This window comes from Stegostoma tigrinum, chromosome 1, assembly GCF_030684315.1.
Source record: "Stegostoma tigrinum isolate sSteTig4 chromosome 1, sSteTig4.hap1, whole genome shotgun sequence".
Lineage (NCBI taxonomy): Eukaryota > Metazoa > Chordata > Chondrichthyes > Orectolobiformes > Stegostomatidae > Stegostoma > Stegostoma tigrinum.
This window is the reverse complement of record NC_081354.1, coordinates 125,924,668-125,947,029: the sequence shown is the minus strand read 5'-3', so window position 1 is coordinate 125,947,029 and position 22,362 is coordinate 125,924,668. Positions and strand designations below refer to the sequence as shown.

Genomic DNA, 22,362 nt, shown 5'->3' with positions numbered 1-22,362 from the left:
AGGCTCAGTGTTTAGCACTGCTACCTCACAGTGCCAGGGGCCCAGGTTTAATTCCACGCTCGGGTGACTATCTGTGCGGAGTCTGCATATTCTCCCCATGTTTGTGTAGGCTTATCCCACACTCCAGAGATGTGGATGTTAAATTGCCCATAGTGTCCAAGGATGCGTGGGTCACAGGGGGATGGGTCTGGGTGAGATGCTTTGAGGGTCAGTGTGCACATGTTGGACCAAAAGGCTTGTTTCCACACTGTAGGCATTCTAAGATATCTAAAATTGAGCTTCGTGAATCACCATTTTCTTCTTACCAATGTCTTAGTATTAATGATGATACCAGGTCAGCTTTGGTTAATATCATGTGACTTGCTGGAATTGATGCGTGATGGGAATGTTCTTAGAGATGACATCAAAGGGAACAAACCACATCCTTTTGAGTTTGTTATAAATTGAATGAGAACTTTATTTCTCACCACAAGAGAGGTGACAATGAAATCGTTGCAACGTGCTCTGTTTATTTCTTTGATTGCTGTTTGCCTCGCTCCAACCTGTAAGTAACAAAATTAGCTTATACTTAGCACATTTATATTATAATTTATGATAATAATCCTTATAAGTGGATTAGTATGGCTCAAGAATTTTAATTTATTCTAATAATCCTCATGTGGCAATAAGTGTGTCTTAAAACCGATCGAAATGCTCAATGTCTGATATGTTAATATTTATTCTGTATAATATTTGTCATTTATCTAGAGTGAATGTTTGAAATTGGGATGACCTTTTATCAGTCCTCCACACTTTTAATTCCGATTAAAAGTCATCTGGACCTTAACCATTAATGCAGTTTCTTACCAAAGATGACACATGACCTGCTGAGAAATTCTAACGTTTTGTTGTTTTATTTTCAATTCAAATTTCCAGCATCTGCAATGTTTTGTTTCTACATTGTTGCCGTAGATATCTACTTCCTTACATTTTGATTTACTTTTATTTCTTAATTTTAAGAAATAAAAATAAATTGCTAGCGAACTGTCTGGCAAGTTAATCGATTCATAATATTAGCAGAAACAAGTAGTGCTTTCTTCTGGGCTCTTGAATCATGGTGCACAGAAGGAATCTCTTTCACTCAAAGCTACTCATAGAATCATCAAATCCTTACAGTGTGGAAACAGGCCTTTTGGCCAAACAAGTCCACACCAACCCCATGAAGAGCCCCCAACCTGGACCTACCACCACCCTATTCCCACAACCCTGCAATTCCTATGGCTCATCCACTGAGCCTACATCCCTGGACACAATGGCCAATTTACCATGGCCAACACACCTAAACTGTACATCTTTGGACTGTGGGATGAAACAAGAACAGCTGAAGAAACCCACACAGACACAGGGAGAACGTGCAAACTCCAAACGGGCAGTTGCCCAAGGCTGGAACTGAATTCAGGTCCCTGGCATTGTGAGCCACTGTGCTGTCTATGTCCCAATTAAATTCTTCATTCTATTCCCATGGCATTACAGGTCTATTTACTTCAAATGCTCATCAAATTTCAGATTTGATATTCATAGAGACAATTTTAACTTTTGGAGACATTATAAAATAGGTGATGATATTTTATGTCCTATCCTCTGCTGCCTCAGTAGGGTGAAGGGGTTAAAATTTATAAGGAAGGGGTATTAGATAAACTTAAATTATAACAAGGTACTGCAGATGCTGGAGATTGGAAATAACACAGAAAGTCCTGGAGAAACTGAACAGGTCAAGCAGCATCTGTTGAGATAGAAACAGGGTTACTATTTCAAAGTCAATAGGATTTATCTTTAGAATAAATAAGTCATGCTGGCGTTGAAAGGTTCACTTTGTTTCTCTCTCCACAGATATTGCACTACCTACTGAGTTTCTACAGCACCTTCTACTTTTATATGTTTAGATAGGTTGTCTAGACCTCATTTTCTTTAGACATCAGGACCAAATGAGGCATATCCTGGGATACTGAGAGAGCAGCCTGAAAATGGCAGGGGCACTCAGCATAGTTTTAAATCTTCGTTAGACTCAGGGATTATGCCAGAGGACTATCATTGCAAGTCTTACACTCTAGATCAGAAGAATTACAGGTCAGTCAGTTTAGTTTTGCTTGTAGAGAAACTTAAAGAACAATACTTTTGCAAAAACAGACACACAAGTTTGGGTCAGCAATTACAGGCTTTATTTTACAAACCTTTGCTGGGGCATACGCAATAGAAATGCACTAAAGTCGCCCCCATCACACAGTCAACATGACAATTTATAGTCGCAAGTTGCACTTTTCCCAAATTTCATTATAATGTTTTACAATTTCGCCTGTCATTATCTGTCTTATGTCACTGGACTAGCCTTCCAGTAATATGCTGGGGAGGTGTGTTCAAATTCAGTAAAAAGCTGGAATAACAAGCTAAACAAATACTGACCATGAAACTACTGCCAATTGTCATCACAAAACTTATCAAGTTCACTCATTTCTTTGTTGGGAAAGAAATCTGTCATCCTTTTCTTTTCTGGTCTGCATTTGACTGAAGACCCACAGCAATGTGGTTGACACATACCTGCCCCGTTGTTAATTAGGGATACTCAATAAATGCTGACCCAGCCAGCGAATGACCACATCCCATGAACAAATTTTTAAACATCGCATATTCTAATCAGCAAACAGGTTCTGCAGATATTCAGTGAAAACCAAAAGTACTGCACATGCTGTAAATCAGCAACAAAAACAGAAGTGACTGGAAAAGCTCAGCTGTTCTGACAGCATCTGCAAAGAGAAAATCAGAGTTAATGTTTTGGGTCAGGTGACCCCTTCCTGCAGTTGTCTGCAGATATCCTTTCATATTTTCATTCACTCTATGATATTTGCTTTCGCTATTAGCCTTACTAACAACGTTCCCTCTGAGGTGCACCACTGTGTGCGGGCAGCCACTGCAAAGTTCCATGTACAGTGATTGGCATCCAGTTCCTGCCATGAGTGGGCCTCGGAGGCCCACTCCACTAGACACAAGATTGGAGAGGACACAATGTCTCTTACTTACTTCCTTATTGCCCTGTGACTGTCGATTCAATCTGATAAAAGTTATTCACTTTTCCAAAATTACATTCTCCATTGGATTCGCATAGAATTGGCTACATTTCCTATTATGCTTAAGAAAGGAGCAGAATGTGTCTACGTTGAGCAGTAAATATACAGGTAAATATCGAACTTAATGAATTGTCTCACTTTAATCAGTTTAGGAATATAAGTTGTTTAAGGAAAGCCAGGATTAGTGCAAATCATTGTTCATTAATGTATTTGAGTTTCTGATGCGGTAATGGAGAGGATTGACAGGAATGCTGTTGAAGTGATGTAAACCAATGATGTAGACAATGGTGAACAGTTCACAATATTACCATTGGTGGATGATGCAAAACTTGAAAATTGTGCACTGTGAGGAGAATAGTGCAGAGCTTCAGACGAGCTGAACATTTACATCTCACTAGAGCCAGGCAATGACAGCACAGTGGCTCAGTGGATAGCACAGTCGTCTCACAGCACCAGGGACCTGGGTTTGATTCCACCCTCGGCTGTCTGTCTGTGTGGAACTTACATAGTCTCCTTGTGTCTGTTTGGGTTTCATCCGGGTGCTCTGAAGATGTGCTGGTTGAGTGGATTGGCCGTGCTGAATTGCCCATAGTGCCCGGGGATGTGAAGATTTGGTGAATTAGTGATGGGAGGTTCAGGGTTATAAGGATAGGGAAACTGGTTGTCATACATTCAAAGGGGTGGTGTGAACTCGATGGGCTGAATGGTCTGCTTCCACACTGGGTGGAATCTATGATCTTCAGCAAGAAAGAATTTAACCATAACCCCTTGATATTAATGGCGTCTCCAGCATTCAATTACGCCACTCTCAACATGCTGGTGATTATCACTGACCAGAAACTGAACTGGATTTCTGTATAAATGTAGTGGCCATAAGATTAGGTCAGAGCCTAGGAATCCTGGGGCAGGTAACTCTCCTCCTAACTCCCAGGAGCCTTTCCATCATCTGCGCGGCTCAGTCAGAGGTGTGATGGGATAATCCCCACTTGCTGGCATGGGCGCTGCTCCAACAGCTCTCAAGGAGCTTGACAACATCCAGGACAAAACAGCCTGTTTAATTGTCACTGCATTCACTCCTGTCACCATCAACACAAAGCAGCAGCATGTAACATCTACAAGATTCACTACCGAAATTTGCCTATTTGCAAGTCACTTTATAGACCAATGACCATCATCATCTAGAAGAACAAGGGCAGCAGATACATGGGAACACTGCCACCTGCAGTTTGCCTCTAAGCCATTCACCATGCTGAGCTGGAAATATTTTGCCATTCCTTCAGTGTCTCTGGGTCAAATCCTGGCATTCCCCCCACCCCGAACAACATTGCATTTCTACCCACAGCACAGGGATGGCAAAGGAACAAGAAGGAAGCTCACCATCAATTTCTCAAGAGATGGGCAATCAATATTGACTCATTCAGGCAAGTGGGGAGTATTCCATCACACTCCTGACTTGTGCCATGTAGATGACAAACAAACTATGAGGAGTCAGGAGGTGAGTTACTCATCACAGTATTGCCAGCCTCTGGCCTGCCCTTGTAGCCACTGTGTTTGTGTGGTGAGTCCTGTTGAGTTTCTGATTAATGATACCACCCAGGATGTTGATAGTGGCAGATTCAATGATAGTAACACCATTGAATGTCAAGGGGTTAGTTTGTCTCTTATTGGTGATGGTCATAGCCTGGCATTTGTGCGGCACAAATATCACCTGCCACTTGTCAGCCCAAGCCTGTATGTTGTTGCATTTGCGCACAGACTGCTTCAGTATCTGGGTACTCCCAAATAGTGCTGAACATTGTGCAATCATTGGCAAATATCCCCACTTCTGACCTTATGACAGAAAGAAAGCCACCGATGAAGCATCCGAAGACATTTGGATACTATGCTGAGGAACTCCTGCAGAGATGTCCTGGAGCTGAGATAACTGACCTCCAACAATCATGACCATTTTCCTTTGTGTCAGGTATGACTCCAACCACAGGACATTTTGTCCCCTGATATCCATTGATTCCAGTTTTGCGAGGCCTCCTTGATGACACACTCAGTCGAATGCAGCCTGTCACTTTCACCTCACCTCTGGAATTCAGGTCTTTTGTTCATGGATAAACCAAAGCTATAATGAGGTCAGGAGCTGAGTGGCTCTGGTGGAACCCAAACTGGATGTCACTAAGCAGTTTACTGCTGAGCAGGTGCTGCTTAATAGCAATGTAGATGACACTTTGCTGATATTGAGAGTAGACTGGTGAAGCAGTAATTGGCTGGGTTGGATTTGTCCTGCTTTTTGTGGAAAGGACATACTTGTGCAATTTTCCACATTGTTGTGTGGATACCAGTGTTGTAACTGCGCTGGAACTTGACTAAGGGAGAGGCAAGTTCTGGAGCACAAGTCTTCAGCACTATTGCCAGGATGTTGTCAGGGCCCATAGCCTTTGCAGTATCCAGTGTCTCCAACCATTTCTTGACATCACGTGGAGCGAATCAAATTGGCGGAAGACTGGTATCTGTAATGCTGGGAACCACTGGAGGAGGCTGAGATGGATCACCCACTCAGCACTTTTGGCTGAAGTTTGTTGCTAAAGATTCAGCCTTATCTTTTGCACTGATGTGCTGGGCTCTTCCCTCATTGAGGATGGGGGTATTTGTGGAGCCTCCTCCTCTAGTGAGTTGTTTAATTGTCCACCACCATTCAAGACAGGATGTGGCAGGGCTGCAGAGCTTAGATCTGATCCATTGGTTATGGAATCCCTTAACTCTGTCTGTCATTTGTTGCTTTCGCTGTTTGGTGTGCAAGTAGTCTTGTTTGGTGGCTTCACCAGGTTGATACTTCATCTTCAGGCATGCCTGGTGCTGTTCCTGGTGTGCCCTCCTGCACTCATCATTGAACCAGGGTTGATCCGCTGACTTGATGGTAATGGTTGAGTGGGGGATATGCCAGGCTTCAAGGTTGCAGATTGTGCTGGAGTATAAGTCTACTGCTGTTGATGGCCCACAGTGCCTCATGGATATGCAGTCTTGAGCTGCTGGATCTATGTGAAGTCTGTCCTATCTAGCACAGTGATTGTGTCACACAACACGATGGAAGTTATTCTCAATGTGAAGGCGGGTCTTCATCTCCACAAGGATTGTGTGATGATCACTCTTACCGATACTGGCATGGACAGATGCAACTGCACCTGCTAGATTAGTAAAGATGAGGTCAAGTGTGTTTTTCCCTCTTGTTGTTCCCCTCACCACCTGCCCCAGACCCACACTAACAGCTATGTCCTTTAGGACCCAACCAGCTCGATCAGTAGTACTGCTGCCTAGGTACTGTTAGTAGTGGACATTGAAATCCCCCACCCAGAGTATATTTTGTGCCCTTGCCATCCTCAGTGCTTCCTCTAAATGTTGTTAAGCATGGAGGAGTGTTGATCATAAGCCGAGGGAGAATGGTATGTGGTAAACAGCAGGAGGTTGTTCAACCTGAAGGCATGAGACTTCATGGGTCTCGGAGCCAATGTTGAGGACTCCTAGAGCAACTCCATCCCGACTGTACACCACTGTGCCCCACCTCTGCTGGGTCTGTTCTACCGGTAGGACAGGACATATCCAGGGATGGTAATGGTGGTGCCTGGGACATTGCCTGTAAGGTATCATTCTGTGAATATGACCATGTCAGGCTTCTGCTTAACTAGTCTGCAAGACAGTTTCTCCCATTTCGGCACTAATGCCCAGATGTTAGTGAGGAGGTGTTTGCAGGGTCGACAGGGCTGTTTCTGCCGTTATCTTTTTGTTGCCAAGGTTGATGCCAGGTTCTTTTTCTTTTCTTTGAGACTTTGCAGCAATTGGTACAACTGAATGCTGTGCTAGACCAGTTGAGAGGGCAATTGAGAATCAAACACATTGCTGTGGGCCTGGAGTCACAGGTCGGCCAGATGGGATGAGGACAGCAGATTTCCTTCCCTGAAGGGCATTAGTGAACCAGATGGGATTTTCTGACAGTCAGCAATGAATTTGTGGTGATCAGTAGATTCTTAATTCCAGACTTTTTTTTATTGAATTCAAATTCCACCATCTGCCAGGTATTGGATTTAAACATATCTTAAAGGTGAATATGGGAGGAATCCCATTTTAGAGAAACTATAATAATTTAGTGCCTATTTCATCACTTTAATAACCTTCAATATCTTTTTTACATACAGATCATGGTGTGGAAATCATTGGAGGACACAAAGTGAAACCCCATTCAAAACCTTATATGGTCTCGATCCAAGTTAATAAGTGTCCAGGAAAACGTTATGTGCATAACTGTGGAGGGGCTTTGATCAGTACCAAATGGATACTGACAGCAGCACATTGTAAAACGTAAGTTGTCATGTGTATGCATATAAATGAAGTATTATTACGATTATTGACTCAAATTTATCAATTACATGTCTCCCACACCCAGACCACATCAATTACTTCTAATTATTCACGTTCATTAAATTGCCTTATTATCAGATGGCAAAACATGAAATAGCTCTTTAATATGAACATGAGTTTATTTGATGAGTTTGCAGTTTAAACAAAATGACCATTGCACATATTATGTATAATTTGCATGAATAATGGCTTGATGGTACCAACGTCAAATCCTCTCATCAAACTAAAGTCTATCAATAAGTATACAGTGAGTCTGTTTTCAATAATATGGCCTTCTTTCTGTAGCCATACAATACAAGTTGCAGGCATCACAAAATTATCAATGAAGCTCATTCACAGTGGCAGGCAGTTCTGGCAAAATGGCCAGAACAGAACTGTACTTAATGGGGCATAACATGGGAAATGCTTGTTGGAATTGTACTTGTAGAAACAGAAATTAACTTGGCTCTACACATATTGGGTTATGTATAAGGTTGATGTTGAGCTTTGGAATAGACAGGACCGTTACCAGTTCCATTCAATGTCTGTGAAACAGGAGGATGTGGGCTAAGACTGGAATTCTCTACATTGGGAACTTCTCAGATCCAACATTGCTAACATCAGTGACAGAGCACAATGGCGGTATGGGGGAACACCAGTGACACTGAGGCTAAGGAATGGCCAACCAATTTATTGGCCAGATACGGTCTCCCAAACTCAATTGGAATTTCTACATTGAATATTTTTCAACTGTTTTCCATTTCATTTTTATTGTCTGGATAAGCAGCACAGTGACAGTGCAGTGGCTCTGTAGTTAGCACTGCTGTCTCACAGCACCAGGGACATGGGTTCATTTCCAGCTTTAGATAACTGTCTGTGTGGAGTTTACACGTTCTCCCCATTCTGCATGGGTTTCCTCCCACACTCCAAAATGTACAGTCTAAGTGGATTGGCCATGCTAAATTGTCCCGTAGCATCCATGGTTTACAGGCTAGGTGGATTAGCCTTGGGAAATGCTGTGATACGGGGATACAGTGGCAGCATTGGTTCTGGGTGGGATGGTCCTCTGAGGGGCAGTGTGGACTTAATGGGCTGAATGGCTTTCACACGCTGGGGATTCTATGAAAAACCACAATCCCAAATGTGAGTATGCTTTTCTTTGTAAATTACAATACTTCATATATGCTAAACAAAAGTAAAAATGTCATTACTGGAAGTTTGGAGTAAAAATAGAACGTTTTGGAAAAGCTCAAAGAAAGCATTTTAGTAAAATGCCAACTTTTCAAGTACTGACAGCTGCAATTTAAGTACAAAATTTATGCATGCTAGGATGGAACATAGCAGAGAGACAAGTATAAAGGGGCACAGGAAAAGGGTGAAGCCATAGATGCAGATGGTAGCAAATTCACTTGGGTTAGTATTGGCATAGACAGGTTGAACCAAATGATCTTCCTCAGCATTGAGCATTCAAGCTTTGACTTTGGTAAGAAACAGATGGTAAATAGTATATGTTGCTCCATTTTGTTCGGTTTGTTATTCTTACGCCATTTGAAACCCTCATTGTTCCTTTTCTCATGATTGCCTCACGCTTGTTTTTTATGATGAAAATGAAGAATAATTATGTCTGTCTCATGAAACGCAGGCAGGACACTTTGCAAGTTGTTCTTGGAGCGGATTCTCTTTCAAAGACTGAGAAAAGTCAACAAAAATTCCAAGTCAAGAAGCAGCTGCCCCATCCACATTTTAACACAGTGACTAAAGAAAATGATATCATGCTACTTGAAGTATGAATTTTAATTATTTTATTCTGGTAGTTTTGTGGTGTTTCAAGCTATTAATTTCGATAAATAATAGTCTTTTATTTCAGAAAGGAGTAACAGTTTTACCTGCTCTGTTTCTTCGAGTTATTTTAATAGACAGGAATTTATTGAAGTCTATCAGTTTTATCCATTAAGGTGCAGCAAACAAAGATTCAGACACACTGAATAATACAGTTTTTGTGCTGTACTTCTTCAGGTGTGAGAACTGACAATGAGGCTCAGCTGTCTGCCTGGCTTGGAACAGGAATCAGATTTGAACTTGATTGTGTCACAGAAACACTGAACTTGTACAGAAAGGAAGAGGCCATTCAGCCCATCATGCCTGCATGGACTCTCAAACGACTATCATTACATCATGCAAATCATCTGCTTTTTCCCATATCCTTGCACACAAATCACCTGATATCTACATGAATAGAGTCATTGGGTCATACAGCACAGAAACAGGCCCTTCAGTCCAACCTGTCCATGCAGAACAAACCCACCTGGCTTCTCCTGGCCTATGTCCCTACAAACCTTTCCTATTCATGTACTCGTTCAAACATGTTTTAAATATTATAATTTTATCCACATCCACTACTTCTCAAGAAGTTCATTCCATGCACGAACCACCCTCTGTGAAAACGATTTTTCCCTCATGTCTTTTTAGAACCTCCCTCCTCTCACCTTCAAAATATGCCTCCTCGTGTTGAAATCCCCCATCATAGGAAAAAGACAACAACTATTAACCCTATCTATAACCCCCATTATTTTATACATTTCTATAAGGTCACCTCTCAACCTCCTACTCCCCAGTGGGAAAAGTCTCAGCTTATTCAGATCTTTGACCTGTCTATCTCCTCTCCACCTGTCTTCTCCTTCATCCATCTTCTATCCGCCTCACTCTCTCTCCCTATTTATTTCAGAATCCCCTTCCCCTTCCCCATTTCTGAAGAAGGGTCTCGACCCGAAATGTCTGTTCTCCTGCTCCTCTGGTGCTGCTTGGCCTGCTGAGTTCATCCAACTCTATACCATGTTATCTCAGATTCTCTGCCATCGGCAGTTCCTACTATCTCTCCAGCTTATTCAGCCTTTCTTTATAACTCAAATCTTTCATACTGGCATCATCCTGATAAGCATCTTCTGAACCCTTTCCAAAATAACATCCTTTCTCTGACTGTGCGACCAGAACTGGACACAGTATTCCAGAAGAGGCCTTAGCATTGTCCTGTGCAAACTTGACAAGACTTCCTAGCTCTATACTCAAAGGACTGAACAATGAAGGCAAGCATGCTAAATGCCTTTTTGATCAATCTGCCTATTTCTGAAACAAAATGTAAATAACTCTGTACCTGAACACCTACATCCTCTGTTCGGCAACATTACCATAGGCCCTACCATTAATATATAAGTCCTACCCCTATCTGTTGTATAATGCAACAATTGACATGCCTTACCATATTTCCAGGCAGTGCATTCTAAAACCTTGCTCCTTGCTGTGTGGTAAAGGTTTGTCTCACATCACCCTATCTAACAATCAGTGGGCACAGATTTAAAGTGATGTCCGAAAGAAGTGAGGGTGATGTGAGATAACAAAGTGTAGAGCTGGATGAACACAGCAGGCTAAGCAGCATCTTAGGAGCACAAAGCTGACGTTTCGTGTCTAGACCCTTCTTTAGAAAAAAGGGCCCTACGATCTCCTCTGATTCTTATTCCTTTATGAGTGGAAACAGCTTCTCCCGATCAATTCTATCAAGCTCACTCAGGATTTTTAAATCATGTACCAAATCTGCTCTCAGCCTTCTTCTCACCAGGAGATGATGTGCATCTTGAAACAATCCCCACAATTGATGAAGGAAGAAAATATTGAAGGTAGTAGATGTGATATCATTCAAGTGGTGTCTTTGTCTTGAATGATGTTGAACTTTGAGTGTTATCAGAGCTGCACGTGTCCAGTCAAGTAGCATTTATGTCACACAAGTGCCAGGCAATGGTGGCACAGTAGCTCAGTGGTTCGCACTGTAGCCTCACATCACCAGGGACCTGGGCTTGATTCCACGCTCAGCTGTCTGTCTGTGTGGAGCTTACACAATCTCCTTGTGTCTGTCTGGGTTTCATCCAGGTGCTCCAAAGGTGTGCTGTGGGTGGATTGCTCATGCTGAATTGTCCAGGGATGTGAAGGCTGGCTCGATTAGTGATAGGAGGTTCAGTGTTATAAGGATAGAGAAGCTGGATGACATGCATTCAGAGGGTTGGTGTGGACTTGATGGGCTGAATGGCCTGCTTCCACACTGGGTGGAATCTATGATCTTCAGCAGGAAAGAATTTAACCATAACCCCTTGATATTAATGGCGTCTCCAGCATTCAATTACGCCACTCTCAACATGCTGGTGATTATCACTGACCAGAAACTGAACTGGATTTCTGTATAAATGTAGTGGCCATAAGATTAGGTCAGAGCCTAGGAATCCTGGGGCAGGTAACTCTCCTCCTAACTCCCAGGAGCCTTTCCATCATCTGCGCGGCTCAGTCAGAGGTGTGATGGGATAATCCCCACTTGCTGGCATGGGCGCTGCTCCAACAGCTCTCAAGGAGCTTGACAACATCCAGGACAAAACAGCCTGTTTAATTGTCACTGCATTCACTCCTGTCACCATCAACACACAGTAGCAGCAGCATGTAACATCTATAAGATTCACTACCGAAATTTGCCTATTTGCAAGGCACTTTCCTGGGTGTTATCATTAACCAGTAACCCAACTGGTTTCACCACATAAACACAGTGGCTGCAAGAGCAGGCCAGAAGTTAGGAATACTACAGCGACTAACTCATCTCCTGACTCCTCAAAGCCTGTCCACCATCTACAAGGCACAAGCCAGGAGTTTGATGGAAGACTCCCCACTTGCCTGGATGAGTGCAGCCCCAACAACACTCAATGAGCTTGACACCATCCCGGACAAAACAGCCCACTTGATTGTCATTACATTCACAAACATCTACTCCCTCCACCAGTGAAACTCAGTAATAGCAGTGTGTACTATCTACAAGATGCACTGCAAAAATTAACCCAAAATCCTCAGATAGCATTTTGCAAACCGACAATGACTTCCATCTAGAAGGACAAGGGCATCAGACATATGGGAACACCACCACCTCCCAGTTCCCCTCCAAGTCACTCACCATCCTGACTTGGAAACATATCACTGTTCCTTCACAGTCACTGGTTCAAAACCCTGGAATTCCATCCCTCATAGCACCGAGGGTCAACCCCAGCAGGAGGACTGCAGCAGTTTATGAAGGCAGCCCACCACCACCTTCTTCAGGGAAACTAGGGACTGGCAAGAAATGCTAGCCAGTCAGTGATGCCCACATCCCATGAATGAATAGCAGGAAAGGAACAGTACCAGATCCATCAATCTATTCTCATAACTGAAGTTTCTCATTCCTGTCGCCATGCTTGTAAAGCACTTCTGCACTATCTTTCCAATGTATCCACATCTTGCTCGTAATGTGGTATCCACAACTATACACAATAGTCCCATTGAAGTCTAAGAAGTGCCATGTCAAAATTTAACAAGACATCCTTGTTCTTGCATTCCATGCCTCTATTAATAAATCTAACATTGCTTCCTGATTCACTAACTGCTTTCCCCACTTGTCCTGCCACCTGCAATGAACTGTGGACATCTACACCCAGCACCTTCTGCTCCTGCAGCTCATTTAGAATTCTACCCCTCATTTTATCTTGTTTTGCAAAGTTCTTCGGACCAAAGTCCATCACCTCACATATCTACATTGAAAGTCATCCACTATCTAACTGCCCACTCTACCAACTTGTCCTTTTGGAATTCAGCATTGTCCTCCTCACAGTTTACAATTCTTTCAAGTTCCACATCCCCTACATATCAAGTCCTGATCATGAATATATATTAGGAAAAGCAAGAATTTCAAAAATGACACCTGCGGATCTCTACTACAATCCCTCCTCCAGCCCAGAAGAAATCGTTTGACAATTGTTCTCTGTTCCTAAACACTATTCCAATTTTGAATTCATGTTGCTAATGTTCCTCTTATACCATGACCAACAATTTCACTCATAAATCTGCTGTGTGGCACTGTATCAAATACCTTCCATGGGATCATTTACGCCACATAAGCAGCATCTGACCTTTCCTGTTACCACTTCAGAAAAATTGAACAAATTAGTTAAGCCCAATTTCCCCTTTAGAACATCATGCTGACTTTTTCTAATCAACCCACTTTTTTTCCATGTGACTGTTAATTCTAGCCTAAATAATTGTTTCTACCGAAATTGAACTGACTGGTCTGCAATTGCTGGGATTATCCTTACAACCTTACTAGAACAATGCTGTAAGGTTTACAGTTCTCAGTCTTCTGGGGCCTCCTCCCTGCTCGTGCTAGGAAGACTGAAAGATTATGACCAATACCATAATTTTCAATGTTATTATTAATTTTGAATGTTTTCTCCTCTGTCCATGGCCTGGAAAGTAACCTTCACTTTTGGAAAGACAGTTGCAAAGCATTCATTTAATTCCTCAACCATAACACAGCCACTGTTAATAAACCTTCTTTATTGATTTCTAACCAACCCCATTCCTTCTTGAAACACTCTTTACTATTCATATGCCCATAAAAGATGTTGGGACTCCCCTTTATGTTAGCTGCTAGTCTTTGTGCATAATCCCTCTTTCTTTCTCTTATTTGCTTTGTCAACATCCTGAATTCTTCTTGGTTCTTAGTTTTATTTTCTACTTTATACCTGTCATATGCACACATTTTATTTCCCATGTTAATTTCTACCTCTCTGTCATCCAGGTAAGTCTGTCAACTCTATCTGGAGCACTATCTAGGACAGATAGACTATAATGGCTGACAAAGGGTCAATGGACTCAAAATTTTAAGTCCATTTTTCTTTCCAAGATGCTGCTAGACATGTTGAATTTCTCCAGCACTTTTTGTTTTGGTTTTAGATCTCCAACGCCCATAGTAACTTGCTCACCAAACGGTCTGTGTTCCATCTGCACTACATGGCTCCAAACCTTATTTGGTTTAAATCCAGTTAAAAGAGTAAAATGAGAGTTGAAAGTGGTGAAACTCAGCAGTCTGGCAGCATTTTTGGATAAAAAAGAGTTTTCAAGTCCAGTGACCCTTTGTCGGTCTTTTCCAGTGCCTAGTCGATGCCAGGTGGTCTGTCCAGTTTCATTTCTTTTGTTGAGACATTGTAGCAATTGATACAGTTTTAGTGCCCATTTCAGAGGTAAGTCAAGCATCAACCACATTGCCGTGGGTCTGGAGTCACGTTGAGACCAGACCAGGTGAGGATGGCATATTTCCTTCCCTGCAGTATTTTAGTGAATAAGTTAGACATTGTCAGGACTATCATGGGATTTAGGTAACACATCTATCCCCTTTGAGATCCAAAGTTACTCTTCCTGAATTTTCCAAACAAGACAAAATGATACCATCAGATTACATGAAGTTTAATGCAGTCTTCCAAATTAACCCGAGCCATTGCCGTATGTAACATTATCCAAAATAATTCTGGTGTCTCATGCTGCATCTAGGCATTTTTTTATTTCTCCACCATTTCCCTGCTATTTTGATATTACCTAAGTGTTATATTAAAATGTGCAAAGATACCATGATTTAAATTCTCTGAATTCATGGCTGTTTAATGTGCATAAGATTTGGTTGGATTGCTTCAAGTGTTAATTTTTATACGTGATGAGGAAATTGGAGATACGATTTAAGTTTATGCCACTCTTGTACATGATCATTTAATTTGATTTATTTATGTTTACAAAGGGAAATATGAGTAATTCAGTAAACTGCAGTTGGGAAGCTATTGCAGAGAATTCTCAGGGATAGGATTGATGCACATTTGGAAAAGTATGGCTTGATTAGGGACAATCGGCATGGCTTTGTGCAGGGCAGGTCATGTCTTATTAATTTGATTGAATTTTTAGAGGAGGTGATGAATTGATGAAGGTAGAGCAGTGGATGTTGCCTACATGTATTTTAGTAAGGCTTTCGACAAGATTTCTCATAGAACATAGAACAACACAGCGCAGAACAGGCCCTTCGGCCCTCGATGTTGCGCCGACCTGTGAACTAATCTAAGCCCCTCCCCCTACACTATCCCATCATTATTCATATGCTTATCCAAGTACTGTTTAAATGTCCCTAATGTGGCTGAGTTCACTACATTGGCAGGCAGGGCGTTCCACGCCCTTAGCACTCTCTGAGTAAAGAACCTGCCTCTGACATCTGTCTTAAATCTATCACCCCTCAATTTGCAGCTATGCCCCCTTGAACAAGCTGAAGTCATCATCCTCAGGAAAAGACTCTCACTGTCCACCCTATCTAATCCTCTCATCATCTTGTATGTCTCTATGAAATCCCCTCTTAGCCTCCTTCTCTCCCATGAGAACAGACCCAAGTCCCTCAGCCTTTCTTCGTAGGGCCTGCACTCCAGACCAGGCAACGTCCTGGTAAATCTCCTCTGCACCTTTTCCAACGCTTTCACATCCTTCTTGTAATGGGGCGACCAGAACTGCACGCAATATTCCAAATGAGGCCACACTAGCGTTTTGTATAGTGGCAGCATGACATCACGGCTCCGGAACGCAATCCCTCTACCAATAAAACCTAAAACACCGTAAGCCTTCTTACCAGCACTATCAACCTGGGTGGCAAATTTCAGGGATCTATGTACATCGACACCAAGATCCCTCTGCACATCCACACGACCAAGAATCTTTCCATTGACCCGGTATTCTGCCTTCCTATTAATCCTCCCAAAGTGAATCACCTCACATTTATCCATATTAAACTCCATTTGTCACCTTTCGGCCCAATTCTGCAGTTTATCCAAGTCACCCTGCAACCTGCAACATTCTTCCACACTGTCCACCACTCCACCGACTTCAGTGTCATCTGCAAACTTACTAACCCATCCAGCTATGCCTGCGTCCGAGTCATTTATAAAAATAACAAAGAGCAGTGGTCCCAAAACAGATCCTTGAGGCACACCTGCCTCCAGGCTGAATATTTTCCATCAACCACCACACGTTGCCTTCTTACAGAAAGCCTAATCCAAACTGCTAAATCTCCCTCAATCCCGTGCCTCTGCATTTTCTCCAATAGCCTACCATGTGGAACCTTATCAAAGGCTTTACTGAAGCTTTTATTAATAGAGGGATCGAGTTCCGGAACCAAGAGGTTATGCTGCACCTGTACAAAACTCTGGTGCGCCCGCACTTGGAGTATTGCATACAGTTCTGGTCACCGCATTATAAGAAGGATGTGGAGGCTTTGGAAAGAGTGCAGAGGAGATTTACTAGGATTTTGCCTGGTATGGAGGGAAGGTCTTACCAGGAAAGGCTGAGGGACTTGAGGCTGTTTTCATTAGAGAGTAGAAGGTTGAGGGGTGACTTAATTGAGACATATAAAATAATCAGAGGGTTAGATAGGGTGGATAGGGAGAGCCTTTTTCCTAGGATGGTGACGGCGAGCATGAGGGGGCATAGCTTTAAATTGAGGGGTCAAAGATATAGGACAAATGTCAGAGGTAGTTTCTTTACTCAGAGAGTAGTAAGGGAATGGAATGCTTTGCCTGCAACGGTAGTAGATTCGCCAACTTTAAGCACATATAAGTCATCATTGGACAAGCATATGGACATACATGGAATAGTGTAGGTTAGATGGGCTTCAGATCGGTATGACAGGTCGGCACAACATTGAGGGCCGAAGAGCCTGTACTGTGCTGTAATGTTCTATGTTCTATATGTTCTATGAAGTCCACGTACACCACGTCAACTGCCCTACCCTCATCCACATGGTAGTGCCATCCAGAAGATTAAAATGCATGGGATACACAGTGGCTTGGCTGCTTGGATTTGGAATTGGCTTGCCCATAGAAGGTAGGCGATAGTGGTGGAATGGTGTTTTTCAGGCTGAAGGTCTGTAACTAATGGTGTTCCACAGGGATTCATAGTGGGACCTCTGCTGTTTGTAATATTTTTAAATGACTTGGATGAAAATGTAGGTGGGTGAGTTAGTGAGTTTGCAGGCAATATTAAGGTCATTGGAGCTGTAGATAGTGTAGAAGGTTGTAAAAGGATACAGTGAAATATAAATCAGTTGCAGGTAGGGGCAGATAAGTGGTGGATGGAGTTTAATCTGGGTAAGTGTGAGGTGCTACACTTTAGGAGACTAAATGTTAAGAAAAGTATACAGTTAATGGCAGAACCCTGAATAGCATTGATGCCCAGAGGGATCTTAGGGTTCAAGTCCATAGCTCCCTGAAAGTGGTCACGCAAGTAGATAGGGTGGTAAAGAAGGCGAATGGCATGCTTTCTTTATTAGTTGGGATTTGAGTACAAGAATCAAGATGACATGTTGCAACTTTTAAGACTTTGGTTAGGCCACACTTAGAGTATTACATTCAATTCTAGTCGCCACATTACAAGAAGAATGTGGAGAATTTGAAAAGGGCGCGGAAGAGGTTTACCAGATGCTGCCTGGATTTGGGAATATGAACTATCAAGAGATGGTAGAAAAAGTCGGGTTGTTTTCTCTGGAGCAGTGGAGGCTGAGGGAAGACTTGATAGAAGGCAGTCAAATTTTGAGATGCATAGACAGAGTTGACAATCAGAAGCTTTTCCCGATAATTGAAATGTCTAATACTAAAAGATTAATACTAACATCTTATGGATTTAAGATGAAAGGGGGAAAGTTGAAAGGAGATGTGAGGGACAAGTTTTTCACACAGAGAGTGGTAGGAATACACTGCCAGGGATGATGATGGAGGCAGATACAATAGGGGCATTTAAGGGACTTGTAAATAAGCACTTGAATATGCAAGGGATATGGACCAAGGGCAGGCAGAAGGGATTATTTTAATTTGACATCATGTTCGGTACAACATCATGGGCCGAAGGGCCCATTCCTGTGCTATACTGTTCCATATTCTATGTTCTATGATGGATTTTACAAATTGGCATAGGTTAAAGAAACTGCAAGAAATCTAGTCAGCACAATAGGCAGAAAAACAATGTAAACATTGTGGTTCCCATGGCAGCTTTGCAGTTTGAAGAGATTGCTGGCTGTAGTCTTATTATTGTTTTACATTGACTCGTTATTAACTCCCGGCTTTTAAATTGATAACTCATGATGTAAGATACAGAATTCTATTAGTTTCTTCTAATTTATTTTATCAAATCAGAGCAAAAGCCTTTTATGTTTTGCGAACTAAATCCTTTCATTTATTTTACAGCATTGTGTCCACTTCCACTCAATTCATTATTCTTACAATTTTTAAAACCGAAAAATATGACTTTTAACACTCAATCAACATTGAATTCTGTTCTTCATTTCTGCCCTGGTTCCTGTATAAGATGTATAGTTTTCTAAACAAAAGTATGATATGGTATTTATTCCAAACCACAAGAATGCTTAATCCAAGGGGGAAAACAATTTTCTTACAGCTTGAAAATTTCAATTCTCCTTTGCAATAAATCAATAGTACAAATCTTTCTTATCCTTTTGAAAATCAAAAGTGTTAATTCACTCATGTTGTACCACAGCTTTCCAGCGAAGCAAAGCTTAACAATTATGTGCAACTGCTCCAACTACCGAAAAATGACAATGAAGATGTGAAACCTGGTACTCTCTGTACAGTGGCAGGATGGGGAGCGACAGGGCCATCAAAACCTGCATCTGACACACTTCAAGAAGTGGAGATAAGCGTAATAGATCGGAAAAAATGCAAAGCTATGCTTCATCCCAAACGTATGCTTGTAGTAACCGAGGATATGATCTGTGCTGGTGACAGAAAAGGCAGAAAAGGCTCATACAAGGTCAGTATACCGTTGTGGTTGATATCACAGAGTCATGGAGTAAATTATTTGAAGTTTTACTGGAAAGCGGTTCTTCAGCTCATTGTATACATGCCAGTCATCAAACATCCACCTATTCTAATCCCATTTTCTAGTACTTGATAGGTAACTTTGTAAACTATGCTATTTCAAGTGTTCAACTAAATGCTTCTTCGATGCCTTGAACATTCCCAACTCTTTCAGCCTTTTAGGCAGTGAATTCCTGATACTTAGTAACTTCTCAGTGAAAAGCCTTTTCCTCAAATCCCCTCTAAACCTGCTGCTCCTTACTTTTTTGTTATTCAATCACGGGATGAGGGCATCTCTGGCTAGGCAGCATTTATTGTCCAACTCTAATTGACCAGAAGGCATTTAAGAGTCAACCTCATTGCTGCAGGTCTGGAGTTACATGTCAGCCAGACCATGTAAGGATGGCAGTTTCCTTCCCTAAAGGGAGCTAATGAACCAGGTGGGTTCTTCTAACAATCAAGAATGGGTTCACAATCATCATTCGACTCTTAATTCCAGATATTTATTGAATCCAAGTTCCACCATCTGCTGTGGTAGGATTTGAACCTGGGTCCCCAGAACATTATCTGGGTCCCAGGGTTAACAGTACAGCAATCAAACCAACAATAGGCCATAGCCTCCTCCACTTTAAAGTTGTGTTACCTGGTTAAAGAATCATGAAGCATTTGGAATTTGTATAAGAAGCCAATATTAAGTAACACTTTCAGCATAGTAAGCTGAGCAAAGAAGAAATCTCAAATCAGAAAGCCTTTCTAAAAGGCATTCAATGTAATGTTTCTTAAGAAGATAAAAGGCCATGGAATTAAGAAGAAGCTAAAGCATTGAATATGGAATGCTGGTGCTATTTTGATGCTTTTCAGAGTAGTCATGGGGTGCAGTAATGATCCCTCAAGATAATCTTTGGATCCTTTACTTTTGTTTAGTTTCACCTATGATCTTGACTCAGTGGTAAGGAGTAGAATTATAAAGTGTTCAAAGATACAAAACTTGGCCAGGCAACCAATAATGATATCTCTGACTCCGGCATTGGCAGTTCTTACCATCTCCTCATGATAAGCATGGTCCTAGAATTCTGGACGGCACAGGCAAGAAGGTGAAATGGACACAAGAGTGGCAGGTGGAGTTCAATGGAGACTGCAGAGCAAAGTGAAGTCATACACTTTGAGAAGACTAATACGAAAACAGATATTTTCCATAAATAGCATGACTTTGAATATCATTGATAAGCTGAGGGATTTATGAGTTGATAACGCATTTAAAAAATCATATGGGTAACTTTCATTTATAAACACTAACATTGAATGTAAAGGAAAGAGCTCATGATGGAATATTATAAATCATTGTTTGGAATCCTGCTGGAGAATTAACAACATTTTTAGCACCAAAAATGCAAAGGCTCAAGATGTTGAATAAAGGTTAACCAGGATGTCATCAGGGATGCAGCATTTTGGTTATGAGGAGAGATTGAAGTTAGGGCTATTCTCCAGGGAACATAAAAATGGAAGGTCTGATCCCATGGAGGTTTTCAAGGTAATGAGGGCTTTGATAGAGGAGACAAATTAAAACTGTTCCCTGTGGCAAGCCCTTGCTCAATAGCAGGATATCATGAAATCAAAAGTATTAGCAATCAATCAAGAGGTGGAAGAAAATTTCTTTCATTTCATGGGTTTTCTGTATGTGGGACGATGGAAAGTTGACAAAAATCAAAAGAACTGCAAATGCTGTAAATCAGAGACAAAAGTAGAAATTGCTGCAAAAGCTCAGCAGGATCTGTAGATAGAAATCAGGGTTAAGGCCTTGGCTTGAACTCGAGGAAGGCTCACACAGACACAAGGAGAACTTGCAGCCTCCATGCAGTTGGTCACCCGGGGCTAGGATCAAACCATGGGGCCCTGGTGCTGCAAAGCAGCAGCTAACCACTGAGCCACTTGGCCACCCATAGGCCTGACACAGGCATAATAAATCAAATGGCCTCTGCTGTATTGTAAGCTTCTATGATTGTTTGGAATGAAGCTAATCCATGATTAGTTGCAATTAATTGCTTAGTTGTATACATTTTAACATCGTAGTAAAACTTAAAAAGTGCACATGTACTAAGCACAGTTAAACATGACGAGAATCTATTACAATCTGAACAAATTTAAATTTAGTCAATTCAACTTAATTATTGTATTTTTCACTTCCCTATTCCAGGGTGATTCAGGTGGTCCTTTAATTTGCGACAAGAAGTGCAAAGGCGTTGTGTCATATGGCCCCCGTGACCTAAGCACCAAGATGCCTGGGGTTTACACTCGCATTTCAAAGAAATATCTTAACTGGATTACAAATATAATTGGTGTTGAAACTTACAATATGACAGCTGGAGGCTTTTATTGAGTATTGTGTGGCTGCTATGAGGTTTTGCTTTTATTAGCTTGTCTTTAAATTGCTTTGCTTCAGGAAGACCTGCATATTCTTCACTCATGCCTTTGCTGCACTGTACAACATTCAAGTATAGTAAAAACTGATATGTGAAATTCTCATCACAAAATGTGTCACATTTCATTGACTGAATCCTCAGACTGAGTTATGAGCTGTGGAAATGGGTCAAAAAGAGACGTAAGTGAGATTTTAAAATTAATTTTTCATTACAGTGTAGGCATGGTCATTATTAGATGCTATCTCACCAAATACAGAATCTAACAGATTCTGCAAATCTCTGAGCTTTTGAACTGGAACCATCCCTTACAACATCATCAGTTTGATTTACATTGTGAGCGTTAAAATCGTCCACAAACATTGAAAACTTCTAGACCAGCAGTGATGTGAGATTCCAGAAGGAAAGATCAGTTGGCACCAGTTACCATGTCTCCCTATCTTTACCAGTCCCACACCTGCAGTTACCAGAGAAACTGTCATTCATAGCAGAGGTAACTATGGTCCTAAAGTAGTAAGCAGAAATAGCCACTGTCACCACTTGGAATTTACGGATGTTAGGGAATATTCAACAAAAAGCTGCATGGTTTGGTGAACATGGGTCCATCTGTGTTGTATCACATTGAAGTTACAAGTACACAATGTAAGTAATTAATATCTAAACATAAACATTAACACATAGATCACAGATATTGGGCTGATTTTCTTTTTTTTTATTTTGACTAAATCTAAG

The 22,362-nt window shown here is 41.6% G+C and overlaps 1 protein-coding gene across 1 annotated transcript; it reads left to right on the top strand.

Moving 5' to 3' along the window:
- The first annotated feature begins 447 nt into the window (after window positions 1–447).
- LOC125452568 (mast cell protease 1A-like) lies at window positions 448–21,660 on the top strand. Its single transcript, XM_048531195.2, has 5 exons — window positions 448–544; window positions 7,283–7,445; window positions 9,127–9,268; window positions 18,894–19,166; window positions 21,408–21,660. The coding sequence occupies exons 1-5, from the start codon at window positions 448–450 to the stop codon at window positions 21,588–21,590; spliced, it is 858 nt and encodes a 285-aa protein (XP_048387152.2). The 3' UTR covers window positions 21,591–21,660.
- Window positions 21,661–22,362: the final 702 nt, after the last annotated feature.